A 14,383-nucleotide genomic window follows, 5' to 3' on the forward strand; every position below is an offset into this window, starting at 1 on the left:
TCAGCTCGTCGAGCAGCTCGTGCCCCCATAGGAGTCGCAGGACTCTTGTCGTCGGCCGTCAGAACTGCCGTCGCAGTCAACGATTTTTAAAATCTCCCCGATCCCCTTTAAAAAACAAAAAAAAAAACACCACACACCATTACGCCTTTCGATGAGAACATCAAAATAGATCAAAGAAGATCTTTTAACACAAAAAAAACACCTTAAAACACACACATAAAGAACATACAACACAAACAAACATACACCTAACGCCCGTGCGTGCCTTTATAAGAACTAAGCCCCTAACCCGTAAGCCCGTAACCGTAACTTTAAGACCTGCTGTGCCTTAACGGAAGAGAACGTCTTTGTTAACACGATGAGGCTTACAAGGTGTACGAAACGTAAGTAAAACACACACAGAAGATGTAGAATATAAGAGATCGGAGATGATTATGATTTGGTTATGATTTGGGGACATTCAGATTCTTGGTTTCACTTTTTAATCTCTTACGTTTCCTCAATTGAATCCATGTCTAAGCTCCGATAGATATAGAGGTACCTTCTTCCTCTTCCATTTGGGGTATAAGTAGGGGTGAAGCGGTGGGTACTCACACGGTTCCGATGATCATTCGTAACGAATGTGTCTGTTCGTTTATGGGAAACTTTGTGCAGCGAATCAATTGAAAGCTTCGCCGAACATGTCATCGTGGAACAGCAGATCAAAAGCCTCAAAAGAAATCTGTAATATTGCCCGAATTCGATAGACCCGAAGGCAAGGCAACAATTTCGTTTTGGATCCCCGCTACTGCCCCCTGCCCTCTCCCACATCCCGGATCCAATTAATTAGTGGGGATATCGGAGGAAGAACGTAGCTGGCAGTAAATTACATCCATTAGCAGCACAGTGTGACTTCTGGGTGGAAAGTGGCTGCCAATTAGTGGCTCCGCTTCGACTCCACCTCCGACTCCACCTCTGACTCCGGCCATGGGGGTACCATTTGCATTTGGGTGTCGGATGGTGTCGGCTGGGGGGCTCGCTGTGGCTTAGGAGGAGGAGTGCAGTATCAGATAAAGGCGGAGTCTGTGGCACACTGTGGCGCCCACTGTGAAAATTCGTGTATGCCGCGGGGAAAATACGCTTGGTCCCCCCTCCCCACACTATCCACACTTTGCCAGAGTTTGCACTAAAATTAACGAATACTTTCTTGTTTATAATGTTTTATTAGCCATCTATAATTTCGGCTTCGGCTTGGGCCTTGGGGTGGCATCAGGAGGACGCGATACCCTCTGTATTTCTTGAAGAGATCTTTTGTGCTATTAAATGATGGTTTCCATTGTGTTTCAACCGATTGTTTGTCTTTGAGCTCTGGTGAAATCCATCCATGCAAAGTCCACACAATTCCCGTGCATCCATTTTCCTGAATGGCACACTGACAGTTTTCCTCCTCCTCCTCCATCTCCTCTTCTGCCTCCGCCTCCTCCACTCGACTTTATCTGAAGCTTTTTTTCCTTGGGGAGGATGATGTTTTGTTAGTGCATGCCAGGACATGCCGTTAATTGAATTCATGGACTCGAAGTATCCGATTACGCTATCCTCCGTTTTGTTTTGACAAGTTTTCCTCGATAAAAATACATTTAGATGAAATTTCCAATTGATTTCTCTTCTTGTGGTAGATTAATTTGTATTCTTCGGAGTTACCTGAATACTAGAAAATACCAATCAATAATACTGAAAAATACCAGAAAATACTAAAATTATACAAAATCAATCGGAAATGGATTCCGTGCTAACATTTTCCTTCATTAAATGAGTTTTCCGTGGCATCCTTGGCATTTCCCTAACGAATATTCGCAAGTCCTGCGCACAAACCTTGCCTTGGAACCTGTCGTCCTGTCGCGCATCGCAGTCCAGCTCCAGAGCCGCCGGCGGATCAGATTACGCAGTGGCCTCCCCTCCCCGTGTGCCTCCTTCCACCGGATCCGCTTAGGCTGCGCAAAACGCTGGACACTTTGCCGGGTGGCGCCACTCAGGCGCTTTGCCAGGCGGACACGCGGCGAGAGAGAGACGAGACGAGAGGAGAGAGCGTAAGAGATGGCTCTCCACTCGGGGCGGAAGAGAGGGTGACTTTTGCCGTGACGGCTGCACCCTTTGAGCTGGCTCAGCTTTTTTCTCTGCAGCTCTCTCTTACGCTCTTGCTCTCTTTCGCTCTGGAAAGCACTGCGCAGGCGTCGTGCTCTCTCCCGCTCTCCCTCTCTCCCTCTCTCTACCTTGCTGGCTCTCTCCGTCTGACATGCCACCCTCCACCAGACAGACAAGAAATACGGTTAACGCTTAACGGGATGCTGACGTTGCCATTACACACAGCATCCCATCCCATCCCATCCCCCAGGCGGCACGGCACGGGCACGGCTGGTCCATAGCGTGGAAAAGGCTGGATGATGATTCAGTTACGAGCCACATTTTGTGGCCAGCAGACGTGCATCGCTCCCGAGGAGCTCTACAGCTACAGCCACAGTTACAGCCACTTCTCTACCGGAAAGCCAAGCAGCAGCCGCCATATGGAACAGGCGTCGTCCTTTGCCGTTATAAAAAGTAAACTTCCAAGTGTGTGTGTCTATCAGTGCCTCTCCGTGTGTCCCTCTGTGTGTTCCTGTCGTCTGCCGGATATTTCAAGTGCTTCCGGAAAACGGGTTTCCTTCTCCGTTGGCGAAAAAACAAAGCCAAGAAAACAAGCAGCAAAATATTGTGTAAATTATTGATTATTCGCATAAGAAAAAAGAGAAGCAGAGCAAAAAAAAAACACCATCCCAAAGAGTGACACAGTTTGAGAGCAGCAGCGGCAGCAGCAGCAGCAGCAGCGGCAGAAGCAGCAGGATCGAAAAGCGGGCGGCAGAAAATCAATTACGGCAATAGGCGTAGGAGGGATGCAGAAGGAGGAGAATGGAGGATGAGACAAACTTAGCTCAAAAAAAATCCAAAAGCGACAAACGTCGGCAGCGGCGTTGGCGTTTCGGCATAACGAAGGGAACAAGAAGGCAGCAAAAGAGAAGAGAGCGAAGGAGAGGAAGCAGTGGCGTAGTCAGGGCCGGATTGGGGTGCGGTGGGGTGGGGTTGACAAGGCCTAGCCTCACCGCCGCCAGAGCCGCAGAACTACATTTCACAATAGGCCTGCGACCCGGGGCTTTGATTTGGCAAACAGAAGTGTCCTGTGTGTCCTGTGTGTCCTCCCTTTTGATGCCACTGCCTCTGCCCCTGCCCCTGGCCAGCTCTCTCTCGCTCTTCCTCTTTTTTTTTTGTAAGAGCGAGCTTGTGTGTGTGCGTGCGTGCGTGTGTGTGTGTTTGGGCAGAAGATTTTCATCAGCAATTTTATCGGTCGTCCACCCGTTTTCGGGTGGTGGCTGCCAGTGCCCTCATCCGGCAAAAACACAGCCCCTGCCACTGCCAGAGCCTCATCAGGAATTGCCCCTGCCCCTGCCCCCCCGCCCTGCCTGGGTGTCTCTTTGTTGCCTTTGGGGGTGGTTTCGGTTTCGGTTTCTAGTTTTTGGGCTTTCCTTCTGGTTCCTCTGGTAGCTGATTTCCACTTTCGGCTTTCACTGATTTTCCTCCTATTTGTTGCTGTGCCACTTATCATAATTCTAATGCTCTTTTTCCCTTCTCTCCTCTTTCCGCAGTGCCTTTTGCATTTTCCACATCCCACAAAAAACTAAGCCTAAGAAAGAGACGACGACGACGACGAGGAGAAGGAGAACGAACAGAGGAGGAAAAACGACGACGACGACGACGACGAGGAAGAAGTCGCCAGAAGAATGTCCACACTATCGCTGCGCATACAGCTGGAAGGGGGTCGTGTGACCAAGACGATCCAATTCCAACCAAATACCACAGTCTTCGATGCCTGCAAGATCATCCGTGATAAGTTTGCCGAGGCAGTGCAAGGCCAACGTAAGCGCTAGCCCCCTCTGCGAATTCGAATCTCCGCCTAATCCCATCCTCTCTCGTTGCAGCCAGCGAATATGGCCTGTTCATATCGGACGAGCAGAACCAGCAGGGCGTGTGGCTGGAAGCGGGTCGCACCCTCGGCTACTACATCCTGCACAACCAGGACACTCTGGAGTACCGCCGCAAGCTGCGCACCCTGCGCGTCCGGATGCTGGATGGGGCCGTAAAGACCATTCTCGTGGACGACTCCCAGCCGGTGTCGCAGCTGATGGTCGTGATCTGCACGAAGATTGGCATCACCAATCACGAGGAGTACGGCCTGGTGCGCGAGGACAATGAGGCGCAGAACGAGAATCTGCCGGACAACAAGTTCGGAACGCTGACCCTCAAGCGCAAGATCATGGAGAAGGATCGCGATGCCAAAATGGAAAGTCTCCGCAAGAAGCTCAAGACGGACGATGAGAGTGAGTCCTCACCCCCCCACGCCCCCAAAAAACAGTCCCTGCATCTGCCACAGGAGATACTCATGCGATTGATTCTCTCTTTCAGTGAACTGGGTGGACGTGAGCCGTACCTTGAGGGAGCAGGGCATTGATGAGGCCGAAACAGTTCTGCTGCGTCGTCGGTTCTTCTTCTCAGATCAGAACATCGATTCGCGGGATCCCGTGCAGCTGAATCTTCTGTATGTGCAGGCCAGAGATGCCATTCTAGATGGCACGCATCCAGTCACCCAGGAGAAGGGTATGTTTATAGCTCCCTGGCTACCCAAAGAACCCTTGCTAACTCCCAATCCCCTCTCCTCAGCTTGCGAGTTCGCTGGCATCCAAGTGCACATACAATTCGGACCGCATAACGAGGCCAAGCACAAGCCCGGATTCCTAGAGTGAGTCCCGACAATCGTTCGGCCCTTATGGACCATCCATTTAACCTGTATTGTGATCCACAGCTTGAAGGACTTCCTGCCTCAGTCGTATGTGCGCGTCAAGGGCATCGAAAAGAAAGTGTTTGTGGAGCACAAAAAGCATTCGGACCTCTCGGAAATCGATGCCAAAGTTCTGTACACGAAGACCGCCCGAGAGTTGCCCACGTACGGCACGACCTTCTTTCTGGTCAAGGAGAAGATGAACGGCAAGAACAAGCTGGTGCCCCGCCTGCTGGGCGTCACCAAGGACTCAGTGCTGCGGCTGGACGAGCGCACCAAGGAGATTCTCATCTCGTGGCCCCTCACCACAGTCCGTCGCTGGGGCGCCTCGCCGAACACCTTCACGCTGGACTTTGGCGACTACGCCAACCAGTACTACTCCGTGCAGACCACGGAGGCCGAGCAGATTGTCCAACTGATTGCTGGCTACATCGACATTATCCTGAAGAAGAAGCAGACCAAGGATCACTTTGGCATCGAGGGTGACGAGGGCTCCACCATGGTCGAGGAGTCCGTAGCCCCATCAAAGTATGTGTCCTGATCGGAAGATTAAAAGTTCCATCCCTCTAAGCGCGTCTCTACCTTTTCTCCAGGGCCACCTTCTTGCAACACGAAACGAACCGCGTGGAGCAGCTCAACGTCGAGAGCTTGGCCCATCCGGGAATTATGCGTCCCTACGACGGTAAGTGCTCTCGACCTTTACTTGACTTTGCACTCAAGCTTGTGCTTTTTATCGTTTAAATATTGTTGATGTCTGTAGCATCTGTATTCGATCTGATACTCTGACTATTCAGACCACAATTTTTGCTTGATTTTTTAAGGGTTTCATAGCAGATGGTCAAATAGAATAGAACAATTAGATGGTAAACGTATTGAGAATAAACTTCCAAAATATAGAATATAGAGCGTAGAATTTTATAGGGTTTTGCATCACAATATTCGTATAGATTCGTCAGATCTTAAAGATCTATAAATGAAACAGTACAGTACAGTATAAAATATACTATTTCTGTTGTTGAACGTCCGAATATTCAGCCAGATCTGAATGTTAAATAGATGCAAATTTTTGAAATCAATATAATCGTAAAAACGACGACTTTTCCGCACAAGTTGATGAGGAAACAAGGATTGTAGAACTCGGCGATCTGTAGATTTAGTGATCGATCATAGAACAGTGATTGATTTGATTTGATTTGATTTGATAGCTGATCGATAATTAATCAATAGTATGGTATAGTAATTATCAATATTCCTGCTTTTATTTGCGTTTTCTTTATGTATGCTAAATTTTAATTTGTGATTTTTTTGTACTACCCCCGGAATCCCCCGCACGATTCGATTTGTAGGCGAGCGTTCGTTTACGCAGAACGAGGTGCAGACCGTACAGTATGGCGCCTTCGTTGGCCAGGTGAACCATGCCCACCAGCCCCCGACGGTAAGTAGGATGTTCCCTGTCCCCCCCCATCCCCCGTCCCCCGTCGCCCGTTTCCATTCACTCTCAGTTACTGCTTTCTGTTTTCACTGCGCTTTCCACTTGAGTTGCCACTGCACATACGACATACGACATACAGTCCATATAATCCAAGTCTCAATAACCAAGACCCACCCATGGATAGTGCATAGAGCATAATAAAAACTAACATTAAAAATTAAACATTTCTCCGACATGCTGCAAAATCTCTAAATCTAAATCTGAATCTCAAAGAAAGCGGCGATCCAAAGTTTCTCAAAGTATGGAATCTCGTGAAAGAGTTCTTTCAGCTCCGAGTACTAATCGATCCTTTGCTCTCCGATCCCTGTCTGGTTTCGATCTCCTCCTCTAGACTAAGGAAGTTCGGATTAGTTCTGTGAATCTAACGGAACCGCAGAGGGCGCTGCTGGGCTACATATCCGCTGGCCAGGATGTCTTGATACGCGCCGACGAAGAGCTGCGCACAAAGGTGAGCGAACAATCGATGCCAAGAGGAGTTCCCTTTCTTACCATTCCTTCTCGTGCAGGCACCCATCCAGGAGCTGGGCAGCGATCTGCGCTCCATTGAGTGGCGCGAGAACACGTTGGACACCTCCAAGCAGGCCGTCAGCAGCCATGTGGCCACAATGAGTGCAGCCACCGCTCAGATCATCACCGCCTCCCAGCCGGACGAGGTGGACACAGAAGCCATCTCCGCTTCAGTGTCGCAGATAGCCCAAACCATACCGGAGGTCACGCGGGAGGTGCGTCTGATTGCCGCCCTCATGGAGAACGACACGAACGGGGACCAGCTGCTGGAGGCAGCGCGCAATCTGTGCAACGCCTTCAGCGATCTGCTGAAGGCTGCCGAGCCGGAGAGCAAGGAGCCGCCACAGAATCTGATCAATGCGGCCAGCCGTGTGGGCGAGGCCACCACGCATGTCCTCAGCTCCATTGCCGAGGAAGAGGTGCCCGAGAATCGGGACCTGCACGACATGCTCCTGGCCCTGGCCAAGGCGGTGGCCAACACCACGGCCGCCCTCGTCCTGCGGGCCAAGAACATAGCCGCCAGCTGCGAGGATGAGCAGGCGCGCAACCGCGTCATCGGAGCGGCCAGCCAGTGCGCCCTGGCCACCAGCCAACTGGTGGCCTGTGCCAAGGTTGTGGCCCCCACCCTGCACAACGCCGCCTGTCGCGAGCAACTCGAGGCGGCGGCCAGGAACGTGGCTCGGGCTGTGAACTCCTTGTGCGAGGTGTGCAACGAGGCCAGCAACGACCCCAAGCTGAAGGCCGACCTCCTGGCCGCAGCCAGAGACGTCTCCAAGAGTCTAACGGACATGCTGGAGCACGTGAAGCTGAGCTCCCGGGAGAACGCCAGCCGCACCAGCACCGAGCTGAGTCCCGTCGAGAACGTGATCATCGGCACCGACATCTTGGTGTCCACCCACGATCCCCAGGAGATGGTGCGTCATGCCCGCACCCTGGGCAAGACCACGGCCCAGCTGATTCAGAGCATCAAGGGCGAGGCGGAACAGCAGCAGGACATGGACATGCAGCGACGCCTGCTGTCCGCTGCCAAGCAGTTGGCCGATGCCACCGCCAAGCTGGTGGAGGCGGCCCGTCTGTGCTCCTCCAATCCCCATGATACGGACAACCAGAACGCCTTGCGTCGTGCCGCCGAGGAGCTGCGAGAAATCACCACGACGGCGGCCAATACGCCAGCCATGAAGCGGAGCCTGATCCAGCGACTGGAGTACTGCTCGAAGCAGGCGGCCACAGCGGCCACTCAATGCATCTCGGCGGCCCAGAACGCGGTACAGCACAGCCAGGACCATCAGACGAAGGAGTCGCTGCTGCAAGACTGCAAGCGGGTGGCGGACACCATCCCCAGGTTGGTGACTTCCCTGAAGACAACGCGAGCACAGCCAGACGAACCGCACGCCCAGTTGAATCTCATCGAGGCAGCGGAGCAGTTCATCGAGCCGGCCCTCCAGGTGTCCAAGTCCTCGCGGGCCCTGCAGCCCACCGTCACGGATATACCCTCGGCCACGCAGCTCTCGAAGAGTGCCCTCCATCTGGGCCAGAGCGTGTCCGAGCTGCACTCGGTGGCACAGCGTGCACGGGATGCGTGCGGCGGACAGGAGCTGGAGTCGGCCCTGGAGGCAGTTCGAAAGCTGCACGACGTGCTGGACGATACGCGTCAGGCGGCCCTCGCCGGCCAGCTGCGTCCCCTGCCCGGAGAGACGGTGGAGAATACCGCCGACGAGCTGCGGAAGTCCGCCAAGAATGTGGGCATCGCCCTGAGCCAACTGTTGTCCTCGGTGCTGCAGAACCAGCGCAGCTATGCGGGAGCAGCAGGCAGGGACACGGCCCTGGCACTGGGAGACTTTACCAAGAGTGTGCACGGAGTGGCGGCCACCACCCAGAACCCGGCCATCATTGACTGCGCCGACGATGTGGTCACCAGCTCGACGCGACTCATTGAGCAGGCACAGCGCACGCTCCAGGGCATATCCGATCCGCAGGCCCTCACTCAGGCGGGACGAGATGTGACGGGAGCCCTTTCGGCCACCGTGGACTGTATCCCCGGACAGCGGGAGGTCGATGTGGCCCTGAGGAATGTTAGCGATCTCAGCGAGATCCTGTCGATGAGCGAGTTCCCGCCCTCGGGCAGGCCCTATGCCACCCTCCAGTCGGAGCTAAAGCAGGTGGCCGAGCATCTGAGCAGCTCTGGAGGCCAGATTGTGGTCTCGTACGCCTCGCCAGCACTGCTGGCCGAGACCAGCCAGAACTTTGCGGCCAACTATCGGGATCTGCTGTCGGTCAGCATGGAAATGGCCGGCCAGACGCAGGAGGATTCGGTGCGCTCGCAAATCATCGAGTGCCTGCGGCATGTGTCCACTCAGTCGTGCTCGCTGCTGTCGACGGCCAAGTCGATTGCCGCCGACCCCGGCCAGCCGAATGCCAAGAATCTGCTGCATGCCGCTGCCCGCGGCGTCACCGAGAGCATCAATCAGCTGGTGGATGCCAGCATACAGTCCGCCCCGGGTCAAAAGGAGTGCGACAATGCCATGCGGAATATAGAGGCCCTGCGGAGGATGCTGGACTACCCCCACGAGCCGATCAACGAGCAGGGGTACTTTGACTGCGTGGAGCAGGCAACGGGCAAGTCGCGGAACCTCGGCTACGCCATCTCCGAGATGATCAACAACGCCAAGCAGTCGCAGCACGTGGAGTTCAGTCAGTCGGTGAACAACGTCAACGACTCGATCCAGGGCCTCATCGAGAGCTCCTCCCAGGCCGCGTATTTGATTGGAGTGTCGCATCCGTCGAGCGTGGCCGGACGGCCGGGCATCATCGACCAGGCGCAGCTGACGTGGGCTTACCAGGGCATCCGCCAGCACTGCGACATCGTGAGCAGCCAGCAGTCGGCGAAGCCCCAGATGATCTCCGCTCTGACGGTCATTGCCAAGCACACCAGCTACCTGTGCTCCATCTGCCGCCAGGCGTCGATGAACACCTCCAATCCGGTGGCCAAGAACGAGTTCATTGTGTTGGCCAAACAGGTGGCCACCGCCACCTCAGATCTGGTGCAGGCCATCAAGGCCATTGAGGAGCAGCCGCAGGGAGGAAGCCGCGAGCGTTTGGTGGAGCCCCTTCTGGAGGCCGTGAAGGCCGTCCGACAGTACGCCTCCAGTCCGGAGTTTATATCGATTCCAGCCAAGATATCGGCAGAGGGCAGGAAGGCCCAAGAGCCCGTCATCCAGGCGGGACGTGGGGTGATCGATGGCGTTGTGGAGATGGTCAAGGCAGCCAAATCGCTGGCCCTCTCCCCGGATAATCCACCTGTTTGGCAGCAGCTCTCTATGCACTCGACGCCCGTGTCCGAGTCGGTGAAGCGGCTGGTGGACAACATCAGGGACAAGGCGCCCGGCCAGGCCCAGTGCGAGCAGGTGCTCCACACCCTGGGGACCTGTACCCGAGAGCTGGACAGCTGTGCGCTGGCCGTCAATGCCCAGGGCCTGAGCCAGCGACGGGACAACAATCTGCACGGCTTCAGCGGCCAGACCCTGAACTCTGCCGCCGAGCTGGTGGACAAACTGGAGCCCATTCGAGTGGCGGGCAAGAACAATGCCGAGCAGCTGGGCCATGCCGTCGGCGAGATATCGCGGTATGTGGTGCCCATGGTGAACGGGGCCATCGGTGCCTGCACCCACATCGTGCACAGCCAGCAGCAGATGTCGCTGATCAACCAGACGCGCTCAGTCGTGGAGAGTGCCATCACGCTCGTGCAGTCGGCCAAGGACTCGGCCGGCAATCCCCGAGCCACCCATGCCCATCCGCGGCTGGACGAGGCCATCGATGGGACGCGGGAGGCCATTCAGGAACTGCAGCAGACCGTGGAGAAGATCAACGCGGAGACAGGCATCGTCACGGGCCTCATGGAGCAGATCAACCGATCGATCACGCGGCTCACCGACAAGCGGCAGTCGCTGCTGAATGCCTCCTACTCGGACACCTTTGTCGACTACCAGACACGCATGGTGGCCCGGGCCAAGGAGATCGCCAGCCTGGCCAACGAGATGAATGCCAAGAGCAGCGTGGAGCCGGCGGCCCTGCCCCAGCTGGCCATCGACATGACCCAGCACTATCAGCAGCTCACCCAGGACTCGGTGGGAGCGAGCACCACCACCAGCTCCCAGGACGTGGGCATGCGCATCCGCACCACTGTCATCGATCTGGGGCGCTCTGTCACCTCCATGATCCAGTCATCAGCGGGCGGAGCACGTCCCAACGATGTGGGCGCCCAGAAGGACATTGCGCGCAATGCCCGCGAGGTCTCCGAGAAGGTGGCCCAGGTCCTGGCAGCCCTGCAGGCTGGCTCCCGCGGCACTCAGGCCTGCATCAATGCGGCCCACACCGTTTCGGGCATCATCGGGGATCTGGACACGACGATTATGTTCGCCACAGCGGGCACCCTGCACTCCGAGGGCGATGGCAGCTTCGCCGATCATCGGGAGCACATTCTTCAGACGGCCAAGGCTCTTGTCGAGGACACCAAGGTTCTAGTAACCGGCGCCGCTGGCAGTCAGGATCAGCTGGCCAGTGCCGCCCAGAATGCTGTGTCCACCATAAGTGAGTGTGACCTTTGACGGAGCATCCACCGTATACGATTTCCACTAACTCTTCCTTTCTCTCTCTCTTTCATTCTGTGCCTGTGTCTCTGTCTCTGTCTCTATCTCTATCTCTCTCTGTCCTGTGCAGCCCAACTGGCGGAAGCCGTGAAGCGTGGCGCCTGCTCTTTGGGCTCTTCCCAGCCCGATTCCCAGGTAATGGTAATCAATGCCGTCAAAGATGTGGCCTCTGCCCTCGGGGACTTGATCAACTGCACCAAACTGGCATCGGGCAAGTCCATCAGTGATCCCTCCATGCAGGATCTCAAGGAGAGCGCTAGGGTAAGTCCATCCAGCTTGTACTATCCTATCCCTGTCTCTCTCTCTCTCTCTCTCTCTCTTTTACTCTTTTACTCTCTCTGACTCTTATTACCGTAGTCTTTACTTTAATCTCTTGCTAAAAAGCTTTCGTTGTTGTGGCTTTTAGTACATTTTAGTATGTATTGTTTTTTGATACTCGTTTCATACTCTCCCCCACTCACCACCCGACAAGCAAGTTGTAACTGACCCGAAATGAGGTTATGGTTTGTGTTTCTGTTACTTTTGGGTGGAGGGGTCAGACCGTTAGTGTTCAGGCAGTTTTAATTGGGCCTTTACAGGGTTGTGAACACTGTTGGGAGTGTACGTACCTGTTTTCGTAACACTGTAAATACTGTTAGGACTAGTTATACTATTATTTATATTTAAATGGAGGTCCACACCAAGGTCGTACCCAAGGGGGTATCCTTCGCGAAATCCCGGATACGCCCTCGGCGCACACTGTAAGGAGTGTTTATAATTTATTTAAAAAGAGACTCAATACTGTTAGGAGGTGGAAACACTTCAGCTCATGAGAATTATTACTGTGGCCACACACGCACACTGGTCACACTGCTAAAGGTGCTTCTACTTCTTTTCTTAATATAGGGGTCACACTGCTAGGAGAAGATTGCGCTATCAAAAGGCAGTCCCCGAATTCCTCACACAAAATATAGACCATCTTTTACTGTTATACAAATATTCCTATGTATTTTTTCTATGCAAAACATTTAATTTAATTTATTTAAACAAAAGCTCTTACCACACGCATACATAAATGTTGTTTTGTGGCAAATTGAAACTCCAACATCAAAATGGCTTTGGCACTCATATATCTTTCTGTATACCATGGAAAAAACCAATATACTTGTACTTGTACTTAATTGAGTAAATCCCGCTCTGCTGCTTCCTGCTGCCTCACCATCAATCCCGTGTATAATCCTCCCCCCACGCCTGAGCATAAATAAGTGTGTACACATCGTATAAACGTAAAAACTGTTCCTCTCGCTGTTGCTGTTGCCTGCCGCTGCTGTGACTGACCAGAAAAGAGCGGCACACAAACGGGTGGATCAGTCGCCTGCAGTTGATTCCTGTTCCTGATTTCCTGCCTGCCTTCTACTTCCACTTTTACTGTTACTTTTGTTACTGTTCTGCTGCTGCTACCGTGCCTACCCGTCTAACCCGTCTAACCCTGCTAGATGCCAGATGCTAGATGGTCTCAGCTCTAGTCCTTACCATAGCTTAAATCCAGGACTAAAGCCTTTGCTGCTCTCTGTCGCTGTTTCTTGAATGTTATTAATGTTGTATCAATGTTTAACAGACGCACACAAACGCATTGCCTCTCTTGTCTAGCTACAGCATGAGGCAGATGCAACAAAAGCAGCGGGCGTCACAGAATCCTTGTGTCTCACCCTTGTGCCTCACTCCTGTCGGCCCTAACACTTGCAACCCTGGTCTGCTCTGCTCTGCTCTACTCTACTCTAATCTGTGCTCTTTGCCACCGGCTCTTCTGCATGGATACGCTGCGCTCTCCCAACCACCAACCACCAACCCCACAACCCGCAAGCCAAACCCAACCACCCCCCACAATCCGATCCAATTCAATGCCACCCACTCTTTCCTGGACACCTCCCACCTCTCACACACTTCCCACATTCTGTACAAAACGAACATCCATAAATTGTTGTATTTTGTTTCATTTTGCTAATTCGTTGTGCCTTCGACGTCTCTGCTCTTCTTTTTTCCCCACAAAAAACAAAAAAACAATAAACAAAAAAAAACAAATCTCATGATCTGTACAAAAATGCAAATGCAAAAATCGAATTCAAAACCGCTCCACACGCTCCTCCTTCTCTTCATGCGCTGCGCTCGCTGTGGAAATAAAAAAAAAAACAAATCAAATCAATGCCATCAAATCCGATATAAAACCAAACCAAACCAAACACAACAAAAATCGTCCATCCATATCCATATACTCGTTATATGCATCTGTATATGTAAAATCACGCACTCCGAGCAGACGCTTCAAGATGTTTGCCAGTCAGCCGCTGCCCCCACGAGTCATTCAGACACTAACCCATCCACACGCGACATGCGACCCCCCCATCATCAGCAGCAGGCGCAGCGGCAGCAGTCCCCACATCAGCAGGCGGCAATGGAGGTCATTTAGAGACGCACGGGACGGGGGTCGCTTGGTCTGAAAAGGCGGGAAATATAACATTAATTCTTAATCCATTGCACAAATGAAACATTATTTTCACACACGAGCCACACACCTCAATTTGTAAGAGAACTTTTAAGTGCTAGGCAGGAGTATTGTACTCTAACGTTGTACAACACTGCAAAAGGGTACAGTGCTCTAGATGAACGAGGTACAGTTGCCTCCAAGACATAGGGGAGTAGAATAGAGTGCAAAAGTTCTGCCCCTGGCCTGGCCCTATCTAGCGCCTAAAAGTTCCCATTTACCCCAATCAAATGTCAAATAATTCTTACTTCTTATTCGAATTCAAATAAAACAACTATTGGAACATCATTTAAACATACTATTACTCGTATTACGCGTATTACTCGTATATTTTAATTTGTATTTCTATTGATTGACTGATTGATTAATTGATT

The 14,383-nt window shown here is 52.9% G+C and overlaps 1 protein-coding gene across 4 annotated transcripts in view; it reads left to right on the forward strand.

The window, feature by feature from the left end:
* Positions 1-14,383, forward strand: part of LOC108165481 (talin-2) — a 34,647-nt gene that overhangs the window by 16,513 nt on the left and 3,751 nt on the right. For 2 of the 4 annotated variants that reach the window (XM_017301533.2, XM_033386328.1), the window contains exons 3-12: positions 3,654-3,924; positions 3,987-4,385; positions 4,471-4,662; positions 4,726-4,804; positions 4,868-5,371; positions 5,437-5,525; positions 6,190-6,278; positions 6,667-6,783; positions 6,842-11,429; positions 11,559-11,749. In XM_017301533.2, the coding sequence (XP_017157022.1) occupies positions 3,789-3,924; positions 3,987-4,385; positions 4,471-4,662; positions 4,726-4,804; positions 4,868-5,371; positions 5,437-5,525; positions 6,190-6,278; positions 6,667-6,783; positions 6,842-11,429; positions 11,559-11,749 (6,384 nt within the window). In that variant the 5' untranslated portion in view covers positions 3,654-3,788. Of the gene's footprint in view, positions 1-3,653; positions 3,925-3,986; positions 4,386-4,470; positions 4,663-4,725; positions 4,805-4,867; positions 5,372-5,436; positions 5,526-6,189; positions 6,279-6,548; positions 6,575-6,666; positions 6,784-6,841; positions 11,430-11,558; positions 11,750-13,784; positions 14,304-14,383 lie in introns of those variants that run through there. The other 2 variants (XM_033386329.1, XM_017301534.2) reach the window with 2 other exon arrangements.

The sequence above is a fragment of the Drosophila miranda genome, chromosome XR (genome assembly GCF_003369915.1).
Source record: "Drosophila miranda strain MSH22 chromosome XR, D.miranda_PacBio2.1, whole genome shotgun sequence".
NCBI classification, from domain to species: Eukaryota; Metazoa; Arthropoda; class Insecta; order Diptera; family Drosophilidae; genus Drosophila; species Drosophila miranda.